Source organism: Clarias gariepinus, chromosome 4 (assembly GCF_024256425.1).
Source record: "Clarias gariepinus isolate MV-2021 ecotype Netherlands chromosome 4, CGAR_prim_01v2, whole genome shotgun sequence".
NCBI lineage: Eukaryota > Metazoa > Chordata > Actinopteri > Siluriformes > Clariidae > Clarias > Clarias gariepinus.
Window position 1 is genome coordinate 716,235 of NC_071103.1, and position 26,622 is coordinate 742,856.

The 26,622-nt window shown below is 42.0% G+C and overlaps 1 protein-coding gene across 1 annotated transcript; it reads left to right on the top strand.

The window, feature by feature from the left end:
- Nucleotides 1-200: 200 nt before the first annotated feature.
- Nucleotides 201-20,541, top strand: LOC128520169 (NLR family CARD domain-containing protein 3-like). Its single transcript, XM_053494268.1, has 9 exons — nt 201-239; nt 1,690-1,806; nt 9,727-9,781; nt 9,971-10,172; nt 10,611-12,384; nt 12,758-12,934; nt 19,678-19,851; nt 19,988-20,140; nt 20,458-20,541. Exons 2-9 carry the CDS (start codon nt 1,694-1,696, stop codon nt 20,462-20,464), a joined length of 2,655 nt encoding a protein of 884 aa, XP_053350243.1. The 5' UTR covers nt 201-239; nt 1,690-1,693; the 3' UTR covers nt 20,465-20,541.
- The last annotated feature ends 6,081 nt before the right edge of the window (nt 20,542-26,622 follow it).

Consider the following 26,622-nt stretch of genomic DNA (forward strand, 5'->3'; position numbering starts at 1 on the left):
GACATTGCTCTGTTAAAAATACTAACAATTTAGTTTGATGCATAAAACAGTTTTACACACAGTTAAAATCAGAGTTAGAACATGATCAGACTTTTTGTGCATGTACGTTTTTGTGCATTTGTGTTCTTCCTTGATAAACCAGTCGAGCAGGTCTAAGTGGAAAACACCGTAGGTGAAAAAAAATGCATTATAATTTCGATTTGAAAGAGAAAATAAAACTTTTCAGGATTGAAAACAGCGTGAGTATCTAAATATAAAGTTTTAACTTAAATCAGAAATAGTATTAAACAGCTGTCAATTTTTTTGTTTTTGTTTTACACAAATGTTTAAATAATGATTTTTGATGATTGACATCTAGATAAAGTAAACTGGAAAAACAAAAGAAATGACCATCTAATTTGACCTTAAGAGACTTATAGAGATTATAATCAGTGAAGAAGGTTTATTAAGTGCAATAATAATACATTAAATATCACTTTTGAATTGTTCACTTTTATATTTGTCAATAAATAGTATTTACTTTACTTGTCTTACCATCCATTGTGTTTTCTACAGCACTTTTGTATTTTCTTTGTATATTTTATTATTGTATAAAGATTTTGTTTTAGAGAATCTCTGCCAGATTCTTGTGTAACCTTCATTATGGTGTCATAGATTATCGTGTTTGCTCTTGTTTCATGATCACCTGCTCTGTTTCATGCACCTTGCTTTGTTTTGACTCTTGAATCTAACGCGCTCTCAGAATTATCGGCACTCGACTTTTGGATTTGTTATCGACTACGAGCATTCTTCTGTTTGCACTCCTCAGCTTCGACGCACACTTCCTTATCCTCTTGAGACCAGAGCAATTTTGCATGCGTTTTGAATTTTTCCTACACATATTTGGGATTAGTAGGACCTGATAAGTATAAAAAGTAACAAACACAATTCAGCTTTCTGGATTTATCTCTCTGTCTGACTATTTAGACTCGACTCTTGAACTGAATAACATCTACGAGCTTGCTCACGGCCACATTCAGTGCATACCGGCTCACAATTCTGCACCCAAGTGCTCACATCACGGCATCATCTCTAACATGCTCAGGCTCAATCCTTACTCACCATCTAATATACTACAGGTGTCTCCTTCACCTCCTCTCCATCTGCATTTGGATCCAACACTGCCTTTAGCCCTGATTGTGACTGGCTTATGTTCCTTGCTGTGTTAAGAGCATCAAAGCTAAATAGCAACCCACAGTGATCCTACAGTCGCCAGCAGTCAGTCATCATGCTGTGGTGTCCATTTTATGTGTGAAAATGTTTCCTCATGCTTCCAGAACCACTCTGCAATATGGAGTCCTGGGAAACCTCCATAGATGTGATAACCCGGTGATTCAAAACATTCAGGTCGTCACCTGACTTCATTTTATTGCCCCATAACGCTGCTGATCCTAGACCTGAGAAACTGCAACTCCACTCTGCAATATATGCAATATCATAACACTGCCCCTAGATACTGTTTTAAGAAATAAGAAGCTCTGACTCAGTTAGGGTTAAAACATTTTTTGCAGCTAAAACAAATTAATGACTGCAGTAATTATTCAATCAAGGCCTCTGATATATTTGATTATTTACACTCACTCTGATTTCAGTCAAGAGTATTTTAGCAGATACAACTGCTTTTATTTCTGAATAATATGTGTGTTGTAGAATAATGGAGGATAAGAGATCAGACTCACCAGACCCCAGCTGTGTGTCCATGAAGAGTGAGCGATCGGCAGAAATCATAACAAACTTCAAACAAAGTGACATTCCTACTAATGTGAGGTCAGTATAACAAGCTGTTTTAATTATTATATTAGCAACAAAAAACAGAGTAACACTTGTTTTTCATGTACATAGATAGTTTTGTTTTGATTGCACCAAACAGTTTACAAAAAAATCTTTAAGCATTATTGCACTAGCAAGAGTGATGTTACACTAAATATCAGCATGCCTTTGATTGTACTGTAGGCATGAGGCTGTAGGTAATCACAAATAATCACAGGTAATTGTAGCTGTGCTTACATTTAGTGCACAGAATAACTCAGTATGATAACTCAGTATAATACTGCTTTTATAAAACTTTTTGTATACAAGAAATAAATCTGAAATAACATTTGACATTATTATGGCCAAATATAAAAGTTTTTATGAAATCACTCTCTTCTCGGTTTAGTGGAGTGGAACTAACTGCTGAATAAACACAAACACCATTTTTTGCCTTAAGTGGTATAAAGTCACTTACAACCACAGACCATCAGCAGAACATTAGAATATTTGTAAACAGCATAATGCAAATGTAATACAATATAAGGGCCAGAACAAATTTAAAGAATAAATGCATTTCCGTTAAAGGGGTTAATTTATGGAATAAATGTGATAAGGAATTAAAATTATGTAATTTACTTCATAGATTTAAAAAAATGTGTTTAGTGAATATATGACATAAAATAGATATGATTATTTTCTTTTCTCAAGTGAAAGAATAATTAATTTTGACATGTTTTGTTTGTTATGTGCGCAAGTGACAATATTTGTTGAGATAATATTTTGTGTAATTTACTGTAAAGTGTCGCTCATCATTTGTTGATGTACAAGGGGTAGGCATAATAAGCAAGGCTTCAGCTAACTAATATCTAACCAAAAATAAAGATATATTTAAAATTCAAATATATTCAAAAATATATTCACAATATACAGAATAATATATTGTATTAATATATTAAAATATATAGAAAAATAAATTTCAAGGACATTTACAGTGAAAGGAATTTCTGCTTTTCATGTATTGATAAATATTATAAAATATATTAAAATATATATCTTAGTGCATGTAATTTTATATTCAACAATACACTCTATAATATATTTTTATCATGTAATATATTGATCAGTCAGTGTCCATACTGACCTCTGTCCACCACAGCCTTAAAACCTGCAGGTTAGCAATATTAAAAATATTACAGTTCACTATCACTAATTTGCAAATCTAGCCCATGCGTAAAAATAAATACATAAATGGAATAAACTTTAATGTGCAAAATACAATATGCAATTATTATTGTGTAATAAATTTACAATTTAGACAATATAACAGACAACAACAAAATCTGGCAAATCAAGACACTAAATGAAACAAAATGTCAGCCAAACTGATAAAGATATAAAGTGTCACACTGCTCAACTCAAAGTATGATTTATTCAGGAGTTACACAAAGTCCACAGCATTGTGACGATCTTCCAGTGAAAATAATCAGTCAAAAAGGAGGTGAAAAATTTTAAAGGGAAAATTGGTTAATTGCTGTATGAAAGGGCTACAAGAACAAAGCTAAGAACTTTGTCAGAAGGGGGCGACAAAGAGGCAGAAAAATAGATCCAGATCCAGTTGCAGGTGTGGTGGCGAGGCGTTGAGAAGCTGTGAAATCCTGAAGCCGTGAGATCTGTTAGAGTTGCACTCAGCAGGAATCTCTGAGGGCGGCCTGGTCGACAGAGTGAAAGCGTGATTTCAAAGCCGTGAGATCCATTAGCGAGTGTTTAGTGCAAAAACGTGAAGCAGAGCCATAGTTGAGGAACGAGAGCGAGAGTTCAAAAGCCATGTGATCTGTCAGCGAAAACATCAAGCCAAAACGTGGAGCAGAGCCATAGTCGAGGAAGAGTTCAAAAGCTGTTACATCAGAGCGAAGCAACAAATCCAAATCATAAAATGAGGAACGGGAAAATGAGTAAACAAAGCGAGGTCGACAACGTGGAAACCATGAAACAAAACGTAAGAATATTAAACGTGCGAAGAAAGGCAAGTTTATTTGTATAGCACATTTCATAGACAATGGTAATCCAAAGTGCTTTACATAAAAGAGAGAATTTTTTTTATTTAAAATAAAAACAGTTTGTAATGACGCTTTTAAAACTACTTAAAATTTAAAAAGCACAATAATCTGGCAACAAGATTATAAACCAGGAGAAATCAGCGGGGCGGATGAGAAACAAGTGTGCAGACGGGGCGGTCTGGGGGCATGTAAGGAGACATGACCACGTGGTGAGGAGCATGACAGCCTGGGAAAGGAAATGTCAAGGGATGAAAGTGAACTTTGAACATGGTGAGAGCGAGTTCGTGACAAACTTAATAAGTTGAACCACTCTGGGTAACTTAGGAAATGAAAGACTAAAATCTATAATCACAACGAGGTCTTTCACTGTTGCACTTGATGGAACAGAAAGGCCGTCTAAAGTTACAGTGTGATCCAAAACGTTGCTTCTAGCTGAATGCGGTCCTATGACTAGAACTTCTGTCTTCTCAGGATTAAGCAAAAGGGAGTTAATTAGCATCCAATCTGTTATATCCTTTACCCATTGCTCAACTTTAGCTAGCTGTTTTTTCTTATCTGGTTTCGCTGAGACATATAACTGTTTGTTGAACTATGAAAACTAACACCATGCTTACGAATTATTTTGCCCAAAGGAAGCATGTAACAGGAGAAAAGCAGTGGCCCTAAAACCGAACCCTGTGGAACATCAAACTCTATCACCATTTAGATCTACATACTGATAACAATTGGACAAATAGGATCTGAGCCACAAGAGGGCTGTTCCCTTTATTCCTACTACATTTTCTAATCTGTGAAGAAGAATACTATGATCAATGGTGTAAAAAGCTTTACTAAGGTTGAGTAACAGAAGCATAGTGATGCAACCCTGATCAGAGGCCAATAGGAGGTAATTTACTACTTTAATGAGTGCTGTCTCTGTGCTGTGATGAGGCCTAAATTCTGACTGATACAGTTCATGTATGCTATTTCTATGTAGATATGAGCATAGCTGCTCCGCTACTAGAGATAAAGGGGAGTTTTGATATCGGCCTATAATTGGACAGGGGTCGAGGTCAGGTTTCTTAATAATCAATTTAATAAGTGCTGATTTAAAAGATTTTAGAACATACCCAATGCTGAGTGAAGAATTAATTATTCTGTTATTCTGTTGGCTTGTGTTATTGCTAGTACTATCTGTTTAACAAAATGTGTCGGGTACAGGATCTAAAACACAGGTTGATGAATTTGCAGAAGAGATGAGTGAAATTAGTTCATTCTTTTCAAGGGGAGTAAAGTATTTTAGGTTCCGATTTGACATGGCTAGATTAACATCTGCATTAATTACATTACCAGGTTTTAAAGCTTTAATTTTATGCCTAATATTTACAATTTTATTATCAAAAAAGTTCATGAAGTCCTCACTATTGCATGATGTTGTTGTGGAGAATTCTGCAGTGGTCTTATTTCTGGTTAATTTGGCTACAGTATTAAATAAAAATATAGGATTATTTTTGTTATTTTCTATAAGAGTGGAGAGATACGTTGATCTAGCTACACTAAGAGCTTTTCTATAGTTCAGGATGCTCTCCTTCCATGCTATTTGAAATACTAACAATTTAGTTTGACGCTATTTACGTTCTAATTTCCGAGCGGTCTGTTTTAAAGTGTGTGTGTAATCTTTATACCAGGGAGCGAGTTTCTTATCTCTAATAATTTTTTTTTAACTGGAGCTACATTAACTAAGGTATAACGAAATGTCGACTCTAAATATTCAGTTGCCTGATCGAGTTCTGTGGGATCAGATGGCGATCCAATCAAAGTTGATAACTTTGGGAGATTATTGATAAAGCTCTGTATGGTAGTTAATATAAATATGCATTTAATATGGTAGCACGGCACTGTGCGTACATTATTACTATGACACACTTTAATTGAGACAAGATAGTGATCAGAGATAACTTCAGACAATGGAATTGTGGTTATATTTTCTATATGTAATCCAAAGAATATTATTAAATCTAAAGTGTGACCTGCTTGATGAGTGGGTCCTAATACACACTGATTTACTCCTAGCGAATCCAGTATGGACATAAATGATCTAGTTCAGCCTAGAGCTTCACATTTAGATTTTCAGTGCTTTACAGGTATAGGACAGGAAGAGCTGTATAAACTTATCACCTCAGCTAAATCAACAACGTGCCTGTTAGACCCAATACCAACCAGATTTTTAAAAGAAGTGATGCTTACAGTTGGAGAGCCACTTCTAAACATTATTAATTCTTCATTATATCTAGGTCACGTCCCTAAACCTTTGAAGCTGGCAGTTATTAAGCCGCTTCTTAAAAAATCTAATTTGGACGCGAATGAAATAACAAATTATAGACCGATTTCAAACCTTCCGTTCATATCAAAAATATTAGAAAAAGTAGTATCAGCTCAAATATGCACATTCTTGCAGGAAAACAACATCCTAGAAGAATTTCAGTCAGGTTTCAGGCCCCATCATAGTACAGAAACTGCACTAGTTAAGATTGCAAACGACTTGTTTTTAGCTTCAGACCAAGGCTGCATCTCAATACTAGTCTTACTTGATCTAAGTGCTGCATTCGACACCATAGATCATAATATTCTCATAGACCGCCTACAAAATCATATAGGTATTCAGGGGCAGGCATTAAAATGGTTTAGATCATACCTGTCTGATCGATACCATTTTGTAGATCTAAATGGAGTACCGTCTGATGTAATGCCAGTGAAATATGGGGTCCCACAAGGGTCAGTTTTAGGACCTCTCCTGTTCTCAATTTACATGCTTCCCCTGGGAAACATCATTAGAAGGCATGGGATTAGTTTCCATTGTTATGCTGATGATACCCAATTATACATCTCAACAAAACCAGATGAAATACCCAAGTTGTCTAGATTAACAGAGTGTGTCCAGGACATAAAAGATTGGATGACCAATAACTTTCTTTTACTAAAATAGATAAGACAGAGATATTGCTCATCGGCCCAAAAACCAGCACACAACAGCTTTCACAATTTAGCCTGCGTTTAGAAGGATGTACTGTTACTACCAGCTCAACAGTAAAAGACCTGGGCGTAATATTAGACAGTAACTTGTCCTTTGAAAATCATATTTCCAATATCACAAAAACAGCCTTTTGCCATCTTAGAAATATTGCCAAACTTAGGAGTATCTTATCCGTATCTGATGCAGAAAAACTAGTTCATGCATTCATGACTTCCAGACTGGACTATTGTAATGCATTACTAGGTGGTTGTCCTGCATCCTCAATAAACAAGCTACAGTTAGTCCAAAATGCAGCCGCCAGGGTTCTCACTAGATCCAGAAAATATGATCATATAACACCTATATTATCATCCCTGCACTGGCTACCTGTTCAATTTAGAATTAATTACAAAATAGTACTACTTACATACAAGGCTTTAAATGGTTTAGCTCCCTCATACCTAACCAGTCTTTTGATACGCTATAATCCACCACGTCCCTTAAGATCACAAAACTCCGGACTTCTGGTAATTCCCAGAATTTTAAAATCTACAAAAGGGGGCAGGGCATTTTCATATTTGGCTCCAAAGCTTTGGAATAGCCTTCCAGACACTGTTCGGGGAGCAGACACGGTTTCCCAATTCAAAAGTAGGCTCAAGACGCATCTCTTTAATCTGGCATACGCGTAACTCATCCCATAACCTCATACTCCAGTACACCTATCCTGAATGGCAACTACGCTAATTCTCTCCATCTTTTCTGTATTTTACTACCCATCCTGAGACATCTGGAGATTGTGCCAGCTTCAGTAGACAAAGGCCAACCCTGCGAGGTGTCTAAGGCATCTTGAGAAGGACCTGCTCCAGCTAGATTCTGCTTTATGATGGCTGGAGCTACACATCCTGCTCCTGTGCTTCCAGTGATCTGACCCCATCTGCCCTCTGCACCTACTGCTGAACTGAATCTACACAACTTCTGATATATTGAACTTTCACCTGCACAACACACTTGATGTTATTTCTATCTGTTATCACCCAGATGAGGATGGGTTCCCTGTTGAGTCTGGTTCCTCTCAAGGTTTCTTCCTATTGCCATCTCAGGGAGTTTTTCCTTGCCACTGTCGCCGTCACCCTTGGCTTGCTCATCAGAGACATTTCATTCATCATTCATTCATTTCATTATTATCTAGACACATTTTTCTCACACATACACACTTCCAAATATTTTCTTTTCTTTTCTTTTTAAAAAAAAAAAAAAAATCTTAATTTTTTTTTTTGTGAAGCTGCTTTGGGACAATGACCATTGTTAAAAGCGCTATATAAATAAAATTGAATTGAATTGAATAAATGATGTTCTCAGGGGGTCATCAGGAGCAATTAATGCTTTGTCTATGGAAATGACTAGGAAATCTTCAAATTTACCAAGAAATTCAGAATACGGCCCTGGAGGTCTGTAAATTATAATTAGCGGGAGCGACTACACTTTTTGTTACTATAGGGAACTTCAAATGCATTAAATTTGTGTTCTTGTTTTTGTACAATAGTCAGATTATCATGAATAATTATCGTAAATAACCGCAAAGCCTCCTCCTCTACCAGTTAGCCGAGGCTAGTGTATGTAGCTCGTCCATTTTAATCTAGGTTTCTGTTAAACATAATATATTAAACTTTCGTTCCGTCATAATTTCATTAACAATAACGGCTTTAGATGCGAGAGATCTAATATTTAACAGTCCTACCTTCAGATCAGAGGTGAGTTTGTGGTCTTTATGTTACTTAAATTATTAAAACAGTTTTTGAGTCTTTCTACATTATTGCTTAGCTTGGAGAACAGACACAGAACATACTACTTTATTGGACATCGCCTTCGCTAATTTAAACACTTCTGTAAAGTTACCATTACTAACCTCTGACTGACGAGGGCGTATATCATTAGCTCCAGCATGTACCACTATCTTAGAGATCTTTTGCTGTTCTAGAGCCCTAAGATTACCTGCTATGTCCGGTGCTCTGGCTCCCGGGATACACCTAACCAAACAGGAAAAACACATCATCCTGACTCTTTAAAATCTATGTTTTGTTTGTACAAAGTTTTTACGGGTCTTTTAAGTATTTTAAGTGATAAATGTTTTAGACTTTAAATAGATTTTGTGGCTAGTTGATTGCAATGCTAGCACTTTCCTTTTATTTGTACTTGATTTAGGTATATGTACTGTATAATTTGTTCTAAGATAATATAAATTTAAAATACAATCATTAACATAAGTTTCAGTTTCAACAGAAATTGGTTGATAAATCCCTTATCCTTCTGATCATTAAGCAGAACTGAGAACATTTTATCCTAAACATTGTTTCAAAGTACTTTAGTGAACACGATGGTGGCTTAGTGCGTAGCTTTGTTGCCTTGCACCTCCTGGGTCTGGGTGTGTGCGCGTCCCCATAATGTAGATGTAATAATATTTATAAGAGCCACTCAAACGCTTGCTAATTACGAAATTTTCTGTAGTATGTCAATGGTGACTGGAGGTCCTACAACAGTTGTATAAACCCATGGTCCCTGGGTGGACTACAGAGATTCTTAGACTCACTTGTCTCAGTTGACTTGCTTGACTCACTTGTCACATTATGATGAAGCAGTAAAACACTAAAGTGTGCAGTGCTGCAGCTCTCAGACCGAAAGAGAATTTATTTTATTTTTCACTTAAATTTAATAAACGTTTTGTTACTAAATGCTTTTGTATCAGTTATGCAATCTTAAAATAAGTGTACTGTGCTGAAAGCAAAATGTTAAATATCTGCCTCTGTGTTTATCACTCTGTGTTGTGCAGTTATAAATATATACATGAACACATATACATGTTACATGATGTGTTTTATTTATTCACAGACCACAAAATAAGATATCAAACAAAAGAGGAAATTCCTTGGATTCCATATTCAAGGTATGCATGCGTGTGTGTGTGTGTGTGTGTGTGTATACAGTTGTATCCAGGTGCAGCAGCATTATCTGTAATCAGAGAAAAAATTGCCATTGTAACTGTGGTATTATCCTTTTTTTATTTCATAAAATAAAAGTCTTTCTCATCATGTAAGATATTAAAATTTCAATCTTTTCCTATGTTTCTAACCAGGAGTTGGAACACAAAGTCATTATTCTGATTAAAAGAGAGCTGAAGATGTTTAAGAAGCTCCTAAGTCCAGATTACCCAGCATGCACTGAGAGGGAGGTGGAGGATGAGGATCTGCACAGCGTCAGAGAGGGAGCTCTGAACATCACACTGCACGTCCTGAAGAACATGGACCACACAGATCTCGCTCACAAACTTAAGAACAGTAAGAGCTATGGATCATGACACTTGTAGGACCACAAGTTTGGCCCATACTAAAACAAACCTAATTCAACAAGCTGAATGAGTGATGTGTGTTAATACTTTGAAATCTGGGGTAAATTTGAAAATGGGGTCAGGGGTAGCTCAGTGGTTAAAGCATTGGACTACGGTTCGAAAGACCCCAGGTTTAAACCCCACAACCACCAAGTTGCCACTGTTGGGCTTTTGGGCATGTCCCTTAACCCTCAACTGCTCATGTATAATGAGATAAAAAAAAAAGGAGGGCGCCTTGGACAAGAGTGTCTCCTAAATGTAAATCTGATGAAAATGTTTTGATTTTACTTTTTATACACTAATCAGAAAAGTAAACCAATATGTAATTTACATTGTGCTTAATGATTCTGCATTAAACCTGTGTTAACATTAATACTTTGTTCATTAGACTTGTACACAGTCTCTGTGTATCATCCAAAACTGAAATCCAGCCTGAGAGAAAAGGTTAAAAGGATTAATGAAGGAATCTCACAGCATGGAAGCTCAGTTCTTATAAATGATATCTACACAGAGCTCTACATCACAGAGGGCTGGAGTGGAGATGTCAATAATGAACATGAGGTGAGACAGATTGAGACAGCGTCCAGGAGACCAGTAACACTGGAGACAGCCATTAAATGTAATGATCTCTTTAAAGACAAGTCCATCAGACGTGTGCTGACTAAAGGAGTTGCTGGAATTGGAAAAACCGTCTCTGTGCAGAAATTTGTTCTGGACTGGGCTGAAGGAAAAGCAAATCAGGACGTCACCTTCATGTTTCCACTTCCCTTTAGAGAGCTGAATCTAATCAGGAAAAAACATCTCAGTCTGATGAGTCTTCTGCATAACTTTTTTCCAGAAATGGGAAAATTAGAATTAATAGACTGTGACGCCTACAAAGTCCAGTTCATCTTTGATGGTCTGGATGAGTGTCGACTTCCTTTACATTTCCAGAACAATGAGAGATTGTGTGATGTGACAGAGTCAGCCTCAGTGGATGTGCTGCTGACAAACCTCATCAAGGGGAACCTGCTTCCCTCTGCTCTCCTCTGGATCACCTCTCGACCAGGAGCAGCCAATCAGATCCCGTCTAAGTGTGTAGACCAGGTAACAGAGGTACGAGGGTTCAGTGACCCTCAGAAATACGAATACTTCAAGAAGAGGATCAGTGACCAGAATCTGGCCAATAAAATCATCTCACATGTGAAGTCTTCAAGAAGCCTCCACATCATGTGCCACATCCCAGTCTTCTGCTGGATCTCAGCCACTGTTCTAGAGAGAATGTTGGGAGAAGAAGAGAGTGGACAGATCCCCAGGACTCTGACTCAAATGTTCACACACTTCCTGATCTTTCAGATCAAACACAAGGACCAAAAGTACCAGCAGAAATGTGACCCTGATCCTCAGCAGACCAGAGAGAGTATCCTGACACTGGGGAAACTGGCTTTCCAACAGCTGGAAAAAGGAAACCTGATCTTTTATGAGGAAGACCTGAGAGAGTGTGGCATTGATGTCAGAGAAGCTGCAGTTTACTCAGGAGTGTGTACCCAAATCTTCAGAGAGGAGTTTGGGCTTCACCTGGGAAAGGTCTTCAGCTTTGTACATTTGAGTGTTCAGGAGTTTCTGGCTGCTTTATATGCATTTCTTTCCTTCATTAGCAGAAATGTAACAGATAAACAAACTTCTGATCTGTCTGAACTTTTTAGCAAGTCAGTGTCTGATTTCCTCAAGAGTGCAGTGGACAAGGCATTACAGAGTGAGAATGGACACCTGGACCTGTTCCTCCGCTTCCTCCTGGGTCTCTCACTGGAGTCCAATCAGACTCTCTTACGAGGCTTCATGCAACAGACAGGAAGCAGCTCTCACAGCAAACAGGAAACAGTCAGGTACATCAAGGAGAAGATCAGGGTGAATCCATCTCCAGAGAAATCCATCAATCTGTTCCACTGTCTAAATGAACTGAATGATCAGTCTCTAGTGCAGGAAGTACAAAAGTACCTGAAGAAGGGAGGTGATCAGCGTCTTAGTGGAACCAGACTGTCTACAGCTCAGTGGTCAGCTCTGGTGTTTGTGTTACTGAACTCAGAACAGGAGCTAGAGGAGTTCCATTTGAGGAAATTTGACACATCAGATGAATGTCTTCTGACGCTGATGCCTGTGGTCAAAGCCTCCAGAAAAGCTGAGTTAGTATTTTTATTTATAAACATATTACTGCGTGGTCTGTTTGGCCATTAAACTGCACTGTTTGCACAATTTAATTAATGTCTTTTGAAAATTATTCCAATTGTATTTTTTAAGCGTCTGGTACTTTAATAGAAGGTGGCTTCATGTTTTCAGTAACATTTTATTAAAATTCTGACATACGTAAACCCACCACTTGAACTCAGGTCTACCCCCAAACAACTGGAAATTAAAGGTGTCTGTAGGTGTAAGTAGAGAAGTCTTCGAATGCAATAACAATCACACACAGTTCTATTGAAAGGTAGACTTTAGCTGTATTATCGCTGTGTTTCTGTATTTGAGATCAGTTCTAATATTTCATCATTTTTGTTTTAGTCTGTCTAAGAGTAATCTTACAGAGGAAAGCTGTAGAGCTCTGACCACAGTTCTCAGATCAACATCATCCAGACTGAAAGAACTGGACCTAAGTGAGAATTATAACTTGCAGGATTTTGGAATAAACCTGCTCTCTGATGGACTAGAGAATCCACACTGTACACTGGAAATACTGAGGTATACACACACACACACACACACACATGCACACACACACACACACACACACACACACACACACACACACACACACACACACACACACACACACACACAATGGGGCAGTGTTAGTTTCAGGTCTAGCTGGACCAAGTTGTTGTTATACTTTTTGACCTGCAAAATGCCAGAATAGGTTTTCTTGTTGGAGGGCAGGAATGGAGAAAGAAAAAAAAGATACAGACACCGATATTTAAGTTTCCCTGTTTGTCTCTCATTTTCTTATTAACAAAAAGCTGCTTATATAAGACCCAAAATAACACCAACAAAAAGCTACTTAATACCGGTTCTCTTTCAAAAGCTACACTCAATACTGCATGAAAACGCTATGGGAAAAGGTCTCTGTTCACCGGTTGTTGAAGCATGTGTGCCAAACACGCCAAAAACCCGGCCCATACAACCTCGGCCAGGTGACGCCATCTAATCAGGTGCACCCGGAGGCCACAAACAGGCATGACCCGGAAACATCATTAGGTCTTTTGTCTTCAAGGACTGCGCTGTGTTTGCGAGTGTCTCTCCCCTTCTTTGGTGACCTCCTTGATGAAGTAACTCCTTCATGGAGTAATCCTTATTCGGCTTGTATCTTTGTGCCATCGACGTCAATTTATTCGATGATCGTTGATGCAAAGAAACGGGGCTATTTGATCATGCTCCAGATTGAAGAGATGCTTGCAGAGATGCTTGCAGGAGCTTCACTGAAGAAGCCCACACTCCCCACTAAGCCGTGTAGACTAACATCTTCGCTAGTGCGGAAGGCTTTTCAGTCAGGAGGTCAGGCCAGTGCAGCCCTGCACACCATGGCGGTTTTGCAGACATACCAGGCTGACCTGCTGAAAGACTTGAGCACCAGTGGGTCCATCGGCGAGGAGGCTTTTTCAAAGCTGCGCTGAGCCATGGATTTGTCTCTCCGTGCCACCAAGCAGACGGCCCGTGCCTTGGCCATTCTATGGCTGCCATGGTTGCCACGGAGAGACATCTGTGGCTTAACCTCACTGGCATCAAGAATCAGGATCGTACATTCCTCCTTGATGCCCCATCTCACCTTCCGGCCTATTTGCTGCCCATTTTCAACGTTAATATCATCGTCACAAGGTTTCGGGAGGCGAAACGCTATGAAGAAACGTTCGTGAGGTTTCTTTCCCGCCGTGCTCAAGAATCGGGACCGTCGGCCACCCAATCCCGACCAGATCTGACTCTTATGAGGCGTGAAGCGCAAAAAGATAATGTGGCGAGTTGAGCACCTTCTTGTAAGGACTGGGGTACGACTCGCCGCGCCTCACAGTCCGCCTCTAAAAGACCAGATCTGGTTCGCTTTCAGGGGCGAAGCTTACCAGTATCGGGTCCTTCCATTTGGCCTAGCCTTGTCACCTTGCACATATACAAAAAGCATGGATGCAGCTCTGGTTCCTATACGGTTCCAGGGCATCCATATTTTTAATTACATACACGACTGGCTGATTTTGGCTTAGTCTCAGGAGCTTGCGCTTTGACATCGGCATGTCGTCCTAGCTTATCTTAAATCTTTAGGGTTGAGACTCAATGCCAAGAAAAGCGTTCTCTCTCTCGCTCAGAGGACACTGCATTTGGGGGCCGTATGGGATTCGATCATAATGCAGGCACAACTGTCTCCTGCACATATCAAATCCATTCTAAATACCCTAATGAACATCAAGCTAGGCTAGAAAGTGACTGTTCATTACTTTCAGAGAATCCTGGGTTTCATGGCAGGTGTATCCATAGTGATACCCTTGGGCCCTTTGCACATGAGACCCTTGTGGCTGAGAGCCAGGGGATGCTATGTCAAATGACAAACTATGTCACATTGGGTGAGGGATGCTATTGCCCTAGCCTATGAGGTGCATGGTCACACTTCATCTCTAGGAGTTAGGGCTCATTCAACTAGGGGGCTTGCATCATCAGTGGCTTTGGCAACGGTGTCCCCTTGCAACAAGTGTGTGATGCGGCAGGTTGGTCCTCCCCGCACAAATTTTATAGTTTGGATGTCCATGCTACTCCAGGCTCACAGGTCGTCGAGTCAGCATCCCACAATCAGGTCTAGACCTCTTTGATGATTGTGCGCACATGCTACACAACCCTGGGGTCCAGACACTTTCAGTGCGGCGGCGTTGGTATTCTCGTTCCCATAGCATTATCATGCAGCCTCAAGTGTAGCTTTTGAAAGAGAGCGTCTCGGGTTACTTTACTGTAACCCTGTTACCTAAAAAGCGGGAACGAGATGCTGCTCTCCAATGTCGCACTGTAGGCATGACTGGATGTCCTTTCAGACAAAATTGACCTGAGGATGTTTCTGGTTCATGCCTGTTTGTGGCCACCGGGTGCACCTGATCAGATGGCGTCACCTGACTGAGGTTGTATGGGCTGGGTTTTTGGCATGTTTGGCACACATGCTTCAACAACCGGTGAACAGAGACCTTTTCTCATAGCGTTTTCATGCAGCATCTCGTTCCCGCTTTTTCAGGGAACCGGGTTACAATAAAGTAATCCGAGATGATCATTGGAATTATCACTGACACACCTAATCACAGACCTGTATATAAGATACTTACAAACACATTGTCACTGAGAAGTTTACGCTCCCTGTGACTTTGAACTTTGTGCAATTTTTCGGCTCAGTTTGTTTAATTTCTTGTGTTTAACCTGACCCAGTTCATGCCGATTGCACATTGGGAAACTTTTACTTTTTTAGGGATTTGTATTTAATTTTATAAAATTTTTAAATCCACATGTATCCCCTCAGACTCAGTTTACGCACGCTTTGTTCGGTTTGTTTCATAAAATATACATAATACAAATAAAAATTAGTTAAAAAAAATTATTCCACATTGATGTGGAATTTTTGACAAAGCATGAGTAATTAAGAGTGAGTGCTTTTACACAGCGTTTTACAAGGTAATATACAGCAATGGACCCAAATTCAGACTTTTAAATTAAAAAGACCCGAATTCACAATTCTTACCACTTTTATTCTTGTAAGCTAAACGTTGTATTCTTTAGTAGAAAGTTAAATTACATCTCGGCCAACTTGTCCTGTGACCTCGTATGAAATAACGGCTTTTTAGGCCTTTGTGTAATGGCATTGTATAAATACACGTCTTTTGGAATTCATATATCGTCCTCAAGTAGTTATACATTTATACAGAATGGTACAGACACAAGGCAAGCGAATGTATTTAGTATATCGAATAACACGTTACGTTGGTGGGGCATTTACAGTATACAGTACATTTGTTTATCATTTAAAGAATAAACAAATGTGATTATTACAGTATATTATTATTTATTGTATCGAATGTCTTCCCTTTATGTATTGTAAATGTTTTATAGTTCAGGTTCATACATGTTCTCATTCTACTTTAATAAATGTTTTCCCTTGTCTTTCTTAGTTTAACAATTAACCCCTGTCTACTACAAGTCTAAATTTTAATTTTATTATCTAAGACACAGTAACATCTGTAATTTATATACAGTATACTGATCGGTGTAGATACGGAATACAAATGCAGGCTATGTATTTTACATCACAGTGTATTTTATCTAGTTCTGTTTAATACACTGGTAGATAATATTTTGCTGCAAAGTAAAGCTTAAAGTGTAACTTTCAATTGGTTTTGTTTTCATTATATTTATGAAGATTCATTAAAAAAAAATTTTGCTGATGTTTTTTTTTCGCTGATAAAAGAAAAATTGTCATAACAAAAGCGATTAATGGCGCATAATATCTGGAACAAATACCTGTCCACACGCATAAGTATTTATTTTGTCATTTAACCATACATAATGTTCCCCCATCACGAATCTGAAGAGGCATTAATCACTTATCACAACTGTGAATAAATGCAGCTGCAGAGACTTTAAATCCAAACAAACATTCACACTTACTAAAACAACTAAACAGTTCCAGAGGATTAGCGTCTGTTATCGCAGGACAGGGATCACTGTGTTTTACTACAGTAGTTAATATCACTGTATTTTTCACTGATTATATTTTTTGCCCTAATTTCACTTGGCTTTATGCTGACACTGTTGATGCACTAACGATTAAAGTACCCTAGGTGTGTGCTCCCGCATTCCTTAGGTTTGTCTGAGCTGGCTTAAACACAAACACATTTGTGCATCAGGAGGGCGAAAGAATCCCCTACCAACATAGCAATTAGCACCATCTAGTGGTCAGAAATTGTGGTTTCTCACTTTTCACCCCTCCTAAGTTTGTCTTTGCTCTTTTGATGGAACCCAAATTTGATGGTTAAAACCCAAAATATTTATTTATACTGAGAAAAAATAATTATGGGTCACATAAGCACATAAGCACCCGATATGCGCCGGGGATGTTTGTGTAAACAAGATCCAGAGTGTTTTCCCCTCTCGTTGCAAAGTCCACATACTGATGGAATCTAGGAAGCACTGACTTGAGATTTGCATATTTGAATAAACAGTCCATCCGGGTGTGTATTTTGCAGTTCACTGATCTTTGTATACAGTTCCTATAGCGCTTCCTTAGCATTAGCGCTAGGTGAAATGTACACTCCGATAATGAAAACAGTGGTGAATTCTCGAGGTAAATAAAAAGGTCTGCATCTAACAATCACAAACTCCACCAGCGATGAGCAATAACTAGAAACTAGCACAGAGTTCTTGCACCATTTCGTGTTGATGTAAACACACAAGCCGCCACCGCGAGTCTTACCGCACAGAGCTGCATTTTTGTCGGTGCGAACCGAGGCTAGCCCGTCTAGCTGAATAGGAGCGTCCGGTACTCTGTCGCTGAGCCATGTCTCCGTGAAAACAACGACACAGCATTCTAACACAGTTTAAACCCCACAACCACCAAGTTGCCACTGTTGGGCCCTTAAGCAAGGCCCTTAACCCTCAACTGCTCAGATGTGTAATGAGAAAAAAAAAAAAAAAAGGAAGTCGCTCTGGATAAGAGCATCTGCCAAATGCATAAATGTAAATGTAAAATGTTGGATTTGAATTAAAATGCCACTTATTTATACATACATATATAGATATGTTTAATTAAATTCTTAAATCATCGTGTTCACCCATGGGTTTACAGCATAAACACCAGAACAAAAGGGCGAAAACGGAGACATTTCTTTTTCCATTATTTTTGCATTGAGTTTAATCATGCAGCACTTTTAGTATTCATAGCAAAAGCAACCCAACAGTGTGATTAAAGTACCTGAAATAACACAGAATTTTGACCCAGCATAAACAACCCAACGATGTGTTTACAGAAATGCAGCATTTTTTAGTGTACCACTACAGTACTAAGGAATGGAGGAAGCGCAGTGAAAGCCCGGGGATTCTGCGTGCTGTCGTGTTGTATTTAGCGAGTAGCATATATTTTTGTGTTTTTCATTTAATGTCTGTAGTTTTATCAATAAATCTGCTCATATCTGCGCACGCGTTTATCAGCCTTTTGATCAAAAAGCCACACGCGCAACTCACTTTCACTTTGCACAAGGCAGTGTTTATTGTTTAGTGCGTATTTAAAGCGCATAAACACAATAAAACAATTATGCTTTAGGCTAACATATCATACATTTTTGCATTATTTGTTGTACTTCATCTTTTTGCACACACGCCTGGGTGCGTTACAATAATAATAAGTATAATAACAATAATAATAAATTTGGAGCACTACTAATTCTACCACTACTACTACTACTAATAATAATAATACTGAATGGAGAAAGCGCAGTTAAAAAAGTATCATCACTGAAAGAGGGAAGAAAATAAAAAAATAAATACATATCAGTATTTACAGTTTGAGCTCAACACGTTTATGAGCTCCGTCGCTTGCTGTCAATGGGCGCCTAAGAGAGATAAAATTTTCGGCTTCAGTAGACACACAATATTTCAGACTGAAACATGACTGCCCCCTACAGGTAATGAATGGCATTTTCACAGCTTGCTGTGCGCAGCCGCAGCAAGTCGCGGGATCGATTTTCTCGAAACGTGTGTTCGTAATGGCCAGATCTGTACATGGTATTATACTTTACATTTATAAGAGCCTTTACGCAGGGCTTCTGAGGAATAAATCTGAGAGTGCCTATGACATGCACACGAAGACCTTCACAATGGAAGATAGCGTGGGATTGTTAATTAGTAGGCTAAAAAGAAAACAAAGGAAAACTGAAAACACAAAATAAACAGAGCTCCGCCATCTCCTCGCGACCTGATGGGGCTTTGTAAAATAAAAATAAAACTTTTGATCCTTTTGGGGGGGTTTGCCCTTACTGATGATTAATGTATCATATTTATGTGCTTTATACACTTGAACATGCGCTTTGTCTTTGGACCAGATACGTTTATTGGTGCTACCTAATGATCACAGGTCTCAGGGCCTGTGCTCTATCTAAGGGTTCGCACTAACTGTGCTTACGGTGCCATTGTCTGGCTACCATGCATCTGGGTGACCATGTCTCTGCCTGTCCAGAACTCCATGGGGTAGCAGCCTAAAGGTCTGTTTCTGAACAATGCAGAGCACCTTTGCGTGGTTCTGCTCCTCGTGAGATCCGCATCGTTAAATATGGCCTTAGTTCCCCTACATTCTGGGTTTGGCATCTGCCAGAAAAGTGGTGGATATGTCCAATCTAGTCTATCTATAATATATTCATGAAGATAGTTATTCTATAAAATTATTGATATATTGACTTGTTCCACGATTTCTCTCGCAGGCTCCGTTGGTGTAACCTGACAGACGGCAGCTGTAGAGCTCTCTCCTCAGTCCTCAGCTCAGGGTCCTCCAGACTGAGAGAACTGGACCTGAGTGAGAATAAACTGCAGGATTCAGGAGTGAAGCTGCTCTGTGCTGGACTGGAGAATCCACACTGTACACTGGAGAAACTGGGGTACACACACACACACACACACACACACACACACACACACAGATCAGTTATCAAATAAATGAACACATTTATATATATAGTATAATAAGATATATAATATATAATACATTCACCTATTTCCTATTTTTCCTTCCAGTCTGCGTTTGTGTAATCTGACAGAGAAGAGCTGTAGAGTTCTGTTCTCAGTTCTCAGCTTAAACTCCTCCAGACTGAGAGAACTGGACCTGAGGTTCAATAACCTGCAGGGTGCAGAAGTGAAGCTGCTCTCTGCTGGACTGGAGAAACTGAGGTTCACACACACACACACACACACACACACACACACACACACACATTTATTTATTTATGCAGATTTACATTTAATGTTTGTAATAAAGGAATTAGTTTATATTATTTTGAGGATAGATAGATAGATCCTTCCAAATTTTAAAAAGTCTTCATGTAATCTAAAAGCTAATCCATTTTTGGTCTTAGGAAAAATGAGTGATTATAATTTATTCTCTCCTGTCAAATACTTCGATTTACAGTGTGTGTGTGTGTGTGTGTGTGTGTGTGTGATGACTAATGGTAAATAACACTGTCATTCCGTCCTGTTTTGTTTTACAGCATTTAGACCAGAATGATAAACATTCAGATGTTGAACTTCCACAGCAATAACTGAGTGATCACATCCTTTATCCACTGAGCCCCCCCCCACCCCCAACCCCAACCCCAATTACTTCAGCCTGTAATTATATATTTGTTCATGTATTTAGTCTATTTATCGGTTAAACATGATGTTATTCAGCTTGTGAAAGTGTGGTGCAAAATGTGTTATATTTTTTTTACACCTCTGATGTTGATTTTTTTTTTTGTCTTTAAAAATAATCTCTGTTCTCTGTTATAAACTGTTATAACAAGCAAGCAATTTTCCTCCGGGATTAATAAAGTTCTTTGAATCTTGAAACTATAATGCTCACCAGTTTTATTATATTAACCATGTTATCTAATGCATTACTTAATTTGATTGTTGTTGTGGTAATAATCGGATGAAATCATCAGCTGCTGGAGTGCAGCCTAGTGGGGGTACCTGTAAAGACGTCATGTAGACATGGCTGTAATATCTACCCCAGGAAACAGCTGAATGAGATCAGACTTTGTTGGTTTGGAAGCACAGATGTGCTCTTCAGAATCAAAACCTCTGCATTAGATGATGCTAATAGAAGTATAAAGTTGACAGACAGTTTTTGTTTTATCCAGCTGTAATTACCCATTACAACCTTAAACATCCAAGTGAAAAATATAACATCAACATGTGAGAAAATAAATACAAAAAATAACAAAACAGAATCAGTCATTTGGAAAAGGATTACCTCATCCTGGTATACTCCGTCCGGTGAAGCTAATCACCTTCTCAATGGCACTCTAAGCTTAGAACATTTACAATAACTGCTTTTACTGCCCACTCTTCTTTGCAGAACTGCCCAAGTTGAGTTAAATTTGATGGTAAATGCTTGAGGACTGCAGTCTTTAAGTCATTCCACAGATTTTCAGTGGGGTTTAAGTCTGGGCTCTAACTAGGCCATGCGAGGATATTCGCCCTTTTTCTCCTTTAATCACTGTGTGGTCAGTTTTGCGGTGTGTAGAGACATGACATTTTATGATATGAGCATGATCATTGAAATTTAATGTAAGTGATTAATGGAGTGAAATAATGAAAGACCTCGTGATAACACTATTTCATTCATTACACCCCAACACCCCTATTTCACCTATGCAGTTTGGCTGGTACTGAGATGTGGTGTTCCGCAAAGGTAAAATAAAAAAAAAACAATAAAATACCTAAATAAAATATTTGTCATAAATATATTTACAGTACAATATGAAGAAATGGTTAATGAAAATATTAACCTGGGAAACACTGGGCGATGATTAAATGTAAATTTATGGTTTAATTGAGAGCGTTCATCATCAATGTTGTTTGGCCCAAATATAGTCGTCATATGACACAACTAAAAACTTGGTCAGGAAAGAAGGGTCAAATTATTGGGCTGCAAAAAAACAACCCTTTTAACTTTATTTCTGGGACTGGGTTAGGACACCCTTCTATACGTTATCAAGCTCTGGAAAGATGAACACTCAACTTTGTGGAAGAACTGTGGTCAAAAAAAAAAATCATGAATGGCGATCACTTAAACATTTTTAAAGTGAAGTTTAAAAAAAAAAAAAAAAAAAAAAAAAAATCGACTCAGGATTGGGACTAAACAGTTGTGTGTTCATACGAAAACCACTTGTTAGTGAGATTCATCAGAAAAAAGGCTTCAGTTTGCTAAGGAACATAAAGACTAGACTTTGGAGCGATGGAAAAAGGTCATGTGACCTGATGAGCAGGGCTCGATTTAAAGGGAATGTGGGGGGGATAGCGTCCCCCTGGTGAAAAAAATTACAAAAGCCATCCCCTCTCTAAAACCAGCCATTTTGCGACAGCCAAGAGAACAGTTCAAGCACAGCTTTTGGCATATTTCAAAAATAAGAGAATTGAAGGTATGATACACACAAATCTCTCAGCGGAGACATGATGAAAACAAGAATTCAGTTTAATACAAGAGTTTTTCAAAATGACTGACAGCTTTAATGATTATAAAAGACTTACTATAAAAGTCTTTACACAATTTGTGTTTTATTCTCAATTTAAAGAAGAGGTTTTGTCTTTTTATTAGACGTTGTGGCTTCACCTACATGTCTGGGTACAAAAGGGTCAAAAAGAGGTTTTTAAATGCCTGTCATGAATGGGGTGTTGTGGCAAGGTGTTGAACGCCGTGGGCGGAAGGAGCAGGCATAGAGGCAGAGGGGTGGTGTTAACCAAAAAAAGAGTCTTTAATAAAGGTTAAACAAAGTATAAATAAAGATACAAACAAAGGAACAAACAAACTTAAACCATACTTAACTTTGTGCTAACAGGGGCTCTCTGGCAAGACAAAGACAGGGGAACAAACACACGTCCTGTGACGAGACACAGGCAGGAGGAAACACGAAACACGTCCTGTGGCGAGACACAGGCAGGGGGTTACACGAAACACGTCCTGTGGCGAGACACAGGCAGGGGGACAAACGTAACAAGACACAAACGAGGCGTGGAGCTGAAACTGGACATTAGAGAAGACGGGAGACACTAGAGAGGACGGGAGACACTAGAGAGGACGGGAGACACTAGAGAGGACGGGAGACACTAGAGAGGACGGGAGACACGTAAAGACGAGACGAGAGACCAAGAGAGGGACAGGACAAGGGCTAAAGACATGGCAATCAGCTAGGCATGGCTTTTAGCTAAACATGGTTAAGCATTGCTTAACCATGGCAGTTAGCTACACATACACCTAGCTAAGCATGTCTTTAGCCCCAACATGCACTAAGCTATACTTACCCAATAGCTTAAACACACTAGGGAATAGGGGCACAGAAACACAAACAAAGGATACCCAGTGGCTAGGCGAGGCAGCCCTCCAAGACTAAGCGAGGCGGCACTCACAAGCTAGTCGTTACTCCCCAGTCAGGAGGGACAGCACTCTAAAACTAGGCGCACTGGGACAATAGGGGGACACTCTAAAACTAGGCTGAGGACACCATCAAAGGCTAGGCTGAGGACACCATCAAAGGCTAGGCTGAGGACACCATCAAAGGCTAGGCTGAGGACACCATCAAAGGCTAGGCACACTGGGCAACTAGGAGGGGGTGGAAACACAGGACAGCTAGAGACACAGAGGGGCTATGGCTAGAAGCATGCTAGTACTGTAACTGTACTATAAACTCAACATAGCCTTTAGCTAATCATGCTCCTAGCCACACACACACCTAACTGCTTACCTGCTCTAGCTAACCACAAGAACACAGGAGGACAGGACTGAATCAGCTCCACTAACACAGACACACAAAACATACAGAGACATTGCCAATAAGAGAGCCCAAGTCAACACAACTAAAATCAAAGTACAAATTAAACAGATAACAAAAACAAACCAAAATGCCCACATAACTGACAGTGGCATTCCCAAAAATGCTCGACCCAGTTTCCCAGTCTAAACAGCTATTTATAGATTGATTGATGGCTACCTCGGTTCAGGTGTGCACTGCATCACCTGACCGAGGTGCCTGCTGGGAAACTGAGTCGGCCAACAAAAACTACAAAATAAAAACAGTGACCTCTAGTGGAGGACCCTTACAGTACCCCCCCCCTTAAACCGCTCCTCCGGAGCGCTATTGGTGATCCCAAGGCACTTCCCTGGTGTCCCTTCACCCGACCCCGACGGGCTAACTCCCGTAGTCAACTGTGTGGCGGAGGCAGCACCGGATCGCTGTTGTAGGCCGGGCGGAGGGGGCAGCACTGTATTGCTCTGAGAAGTAGAGCCCCTGAAGACAGCGCTGTGTTGTCCCCCAATCCGGGCGGCCGATGCGGTACTGGCTTTTTCTCCGCCGTGCAGCGGTGGGTGCCCGACATCGAAGCCGGGTGCTGGACGCTGTGCTGGGGTGTCGCTCCGAAGGCGGTGAGCCTTGAATAAGGGCTACTGGACGAAGGTGGGGGCCTCCACATGAGGCTTGCTGGTGTTGCTGGGACCTCCTCGAGGCGCTCGGCGGCTGCTGCAGCGGTGGCCTCCCCTCGAGGCGCTCGGCGGCTGCTGCAGCGGTGGCCTCCCCTCGAGGCGCTCGGCGGCTGCTGCAGCGGTGGCCTCCCCTCGAGGCGCTCGGCGGCTGCTGCAGCGGTGGCCTCCCCTCGAGGCGCTCGGCGGCTGCTGCAGCGGTGGCCTCCCCTCGAGGCGCTCGGCGGCTGCTGCAGCGGTGGCCTCCCCTCGAGGCGCTCGGCGGCTGCTGCAGCGGTGGCCTCCCCTCGAGGCGCTCGGCGGCTGCTGCAGCGGTGGCCTCCCCTCGAGGCGCTCGGCGGCTGCTGCAGCGGTGGCCTCCCCTCGAGGCGCTCGGCGGCTGCTGCAGCGGTGGCCTCCCCTCGAGGCGCTCGGCGGCTGCTGCAGCGGTGGCCTCCCCTCGAGGCGCTCGGCGGCTGCTGCAGCGGTGGCCTCCCCTCGAGGCGCTCGGCGGCTGCTGCAGCGGTGGCCTCCCCTCGAGGCGCTCGGCGGCTGCTGCAGCGGTGGCCTCCCCTCGAGGCGCTCGGCGGCTGCTGCAGCGGTGGCCTCCCCTCGAGGCGCTCGGCGGCTGCTGCAGCGGTGGCCTCCCCTCGAGGCGCTCGGCGGCTGCTGCAGCGGTGGCCTCCCCTCGAGGCGCTCGGCGGCTGCTGCAGCGGTGGCCTCCCCTCGAGGCGCTCGGCGGCTGCTGCAGCGGTGGCCTCCCCTCGAGGCGCTCGGCGGCTGCTGCAGCGGTGGCCTCCCCTCGAGGCGCTCGGCGGCTGCTGCAGCGGTGGCCTCCCCTCGAGGCGCTCGGCGGCTGCTGCAGCGGTGGCCTCCCCTCGAGGCGCTCGGCGGCTGCTGCAGCGGTGGCCTCCCCTCGAGGCGCTCGGCGGCTGCTGCAGCGGTGGCCTCCCCTCGAGGCGCTCGGCGGCTGCTGCAGCGGTGGCCTCCCCTCGAGGCGCTCGGCGGCTGCTGCAGCGGTGGCCTCCCCTCGAGGCGCTCGGCGGCTGCTGCAGCGGTGGCCTCCCCTCGAGGCGCTCGGCGGCTGCTGCAGCGGTGGCCTCCCCTCGAGGCGCTCGGCGGCTGCTGCAGCGGTGGCCTCCCCTCGAGGCGCTCGGCGGCTGCTGCAGCGGTGGCCTCCCCTCGAGGCGCTCGGCGGCTGCTGCAGCGGTGGCCTCCCCTCGAGGCGCTCGGCGGCTGCTGCAGCGGTGGCCTCCCCTCGAGGCGCTCGGCGGCTGCTGCAGCGGTGGCCTCCCCTCGAGGCGCTCGGCGGCTGCTGCAGCGGTGGCCTCCCCTCGAGGCGCTCGGCGGCTGCTGCAGCGGTGGCCTCCCCTCGAGGCGCTCGGCGGCTGCTGCAGCGGTGGCCTCCCCTCGAGGCGCTCGGCGGCTGCTGCAGCGGTGGCCTCCCCTCGAGGCGCTCGGCGGGTGCTGCAGCGGTGGCCTCCCCGTGAGGCGCGAAGGGTGCTGCAGCGGTGGCCTCCCCGTGAGGCGCGAAGGGTGCTGCAGCGGTGGCCTCCCCGTGAGGCGCGAAGGGTGCTGCAGCGGTGGCCTCCACGCGAGGCTGCCGCTTTAAAGTCCCAGCCCCCTCTGCTATGCCTTGGTTGGTCGAGCATTCTGTCATGAATGGGGTGTTGTGGCAAGGTGTTGAACGCCGTGGGCGGAAGGAGCAGGCATAGAGGCAGAGGGGTGGTGTTAACCAAAAAAAGAGTCTTTAATAAAGGTTAAACAAAGTATAAATAAAGATACAAACAAAGGAACAAACAAACTTAAACCATACTTAACTTTGTGCTAACAGGGGCTCTCTGGCAAGACACAGACAGGGGAACAAACACACATCCTGTGACGAGACACAGGCAGGAGGAGACACGAAACACGTCCTGTGGCGAGACAAAGGCAGGGGGACAAACGTAACAAGACACAAACGAGGCGTGGAGCTGAAACTGGACACTAGGGAGGACGGGAGACACTAGGGAGGACGGGAGACACTAGGGAGGACGGGAGACACTAGGGAGGACGGGAGACACGTAAAGACGAGACGAGAGACCAAGAGAGGGACAGGAGACACGTAGAGAGGGACAGGAGACACGTAGAGAGGGACAGGAGACACGTAGAGAGGGACAGGAGACACGTAGAGAGGGACAGGAGACACTAGAGAGGACAGGAGACACTAGAGAGGACA

Coding starts and splice junctions, on each gene's coding strand:
- LOC128520169 (XM_053494268.1), top strand. CDS start 1,694: ATGGAGGATAAGAGATCAGACTCACCAGACCCCAGCTGTGTGTCCATG. Junction 9,782..9,970: donor CCTTGGATTCCATATTCAAG/GTATGCATGCGT, acceptor GTTTCTAACCAG/GAGTTGGAACACAAAGTCAT. Junction 12,385..12,757: donor AAAGCCTCCAGAAAAGCTGA/GTTAGTATTTTT, acceptor TTTTTGTTTTAG/TCTGTCTAAGAGTAATCTTA.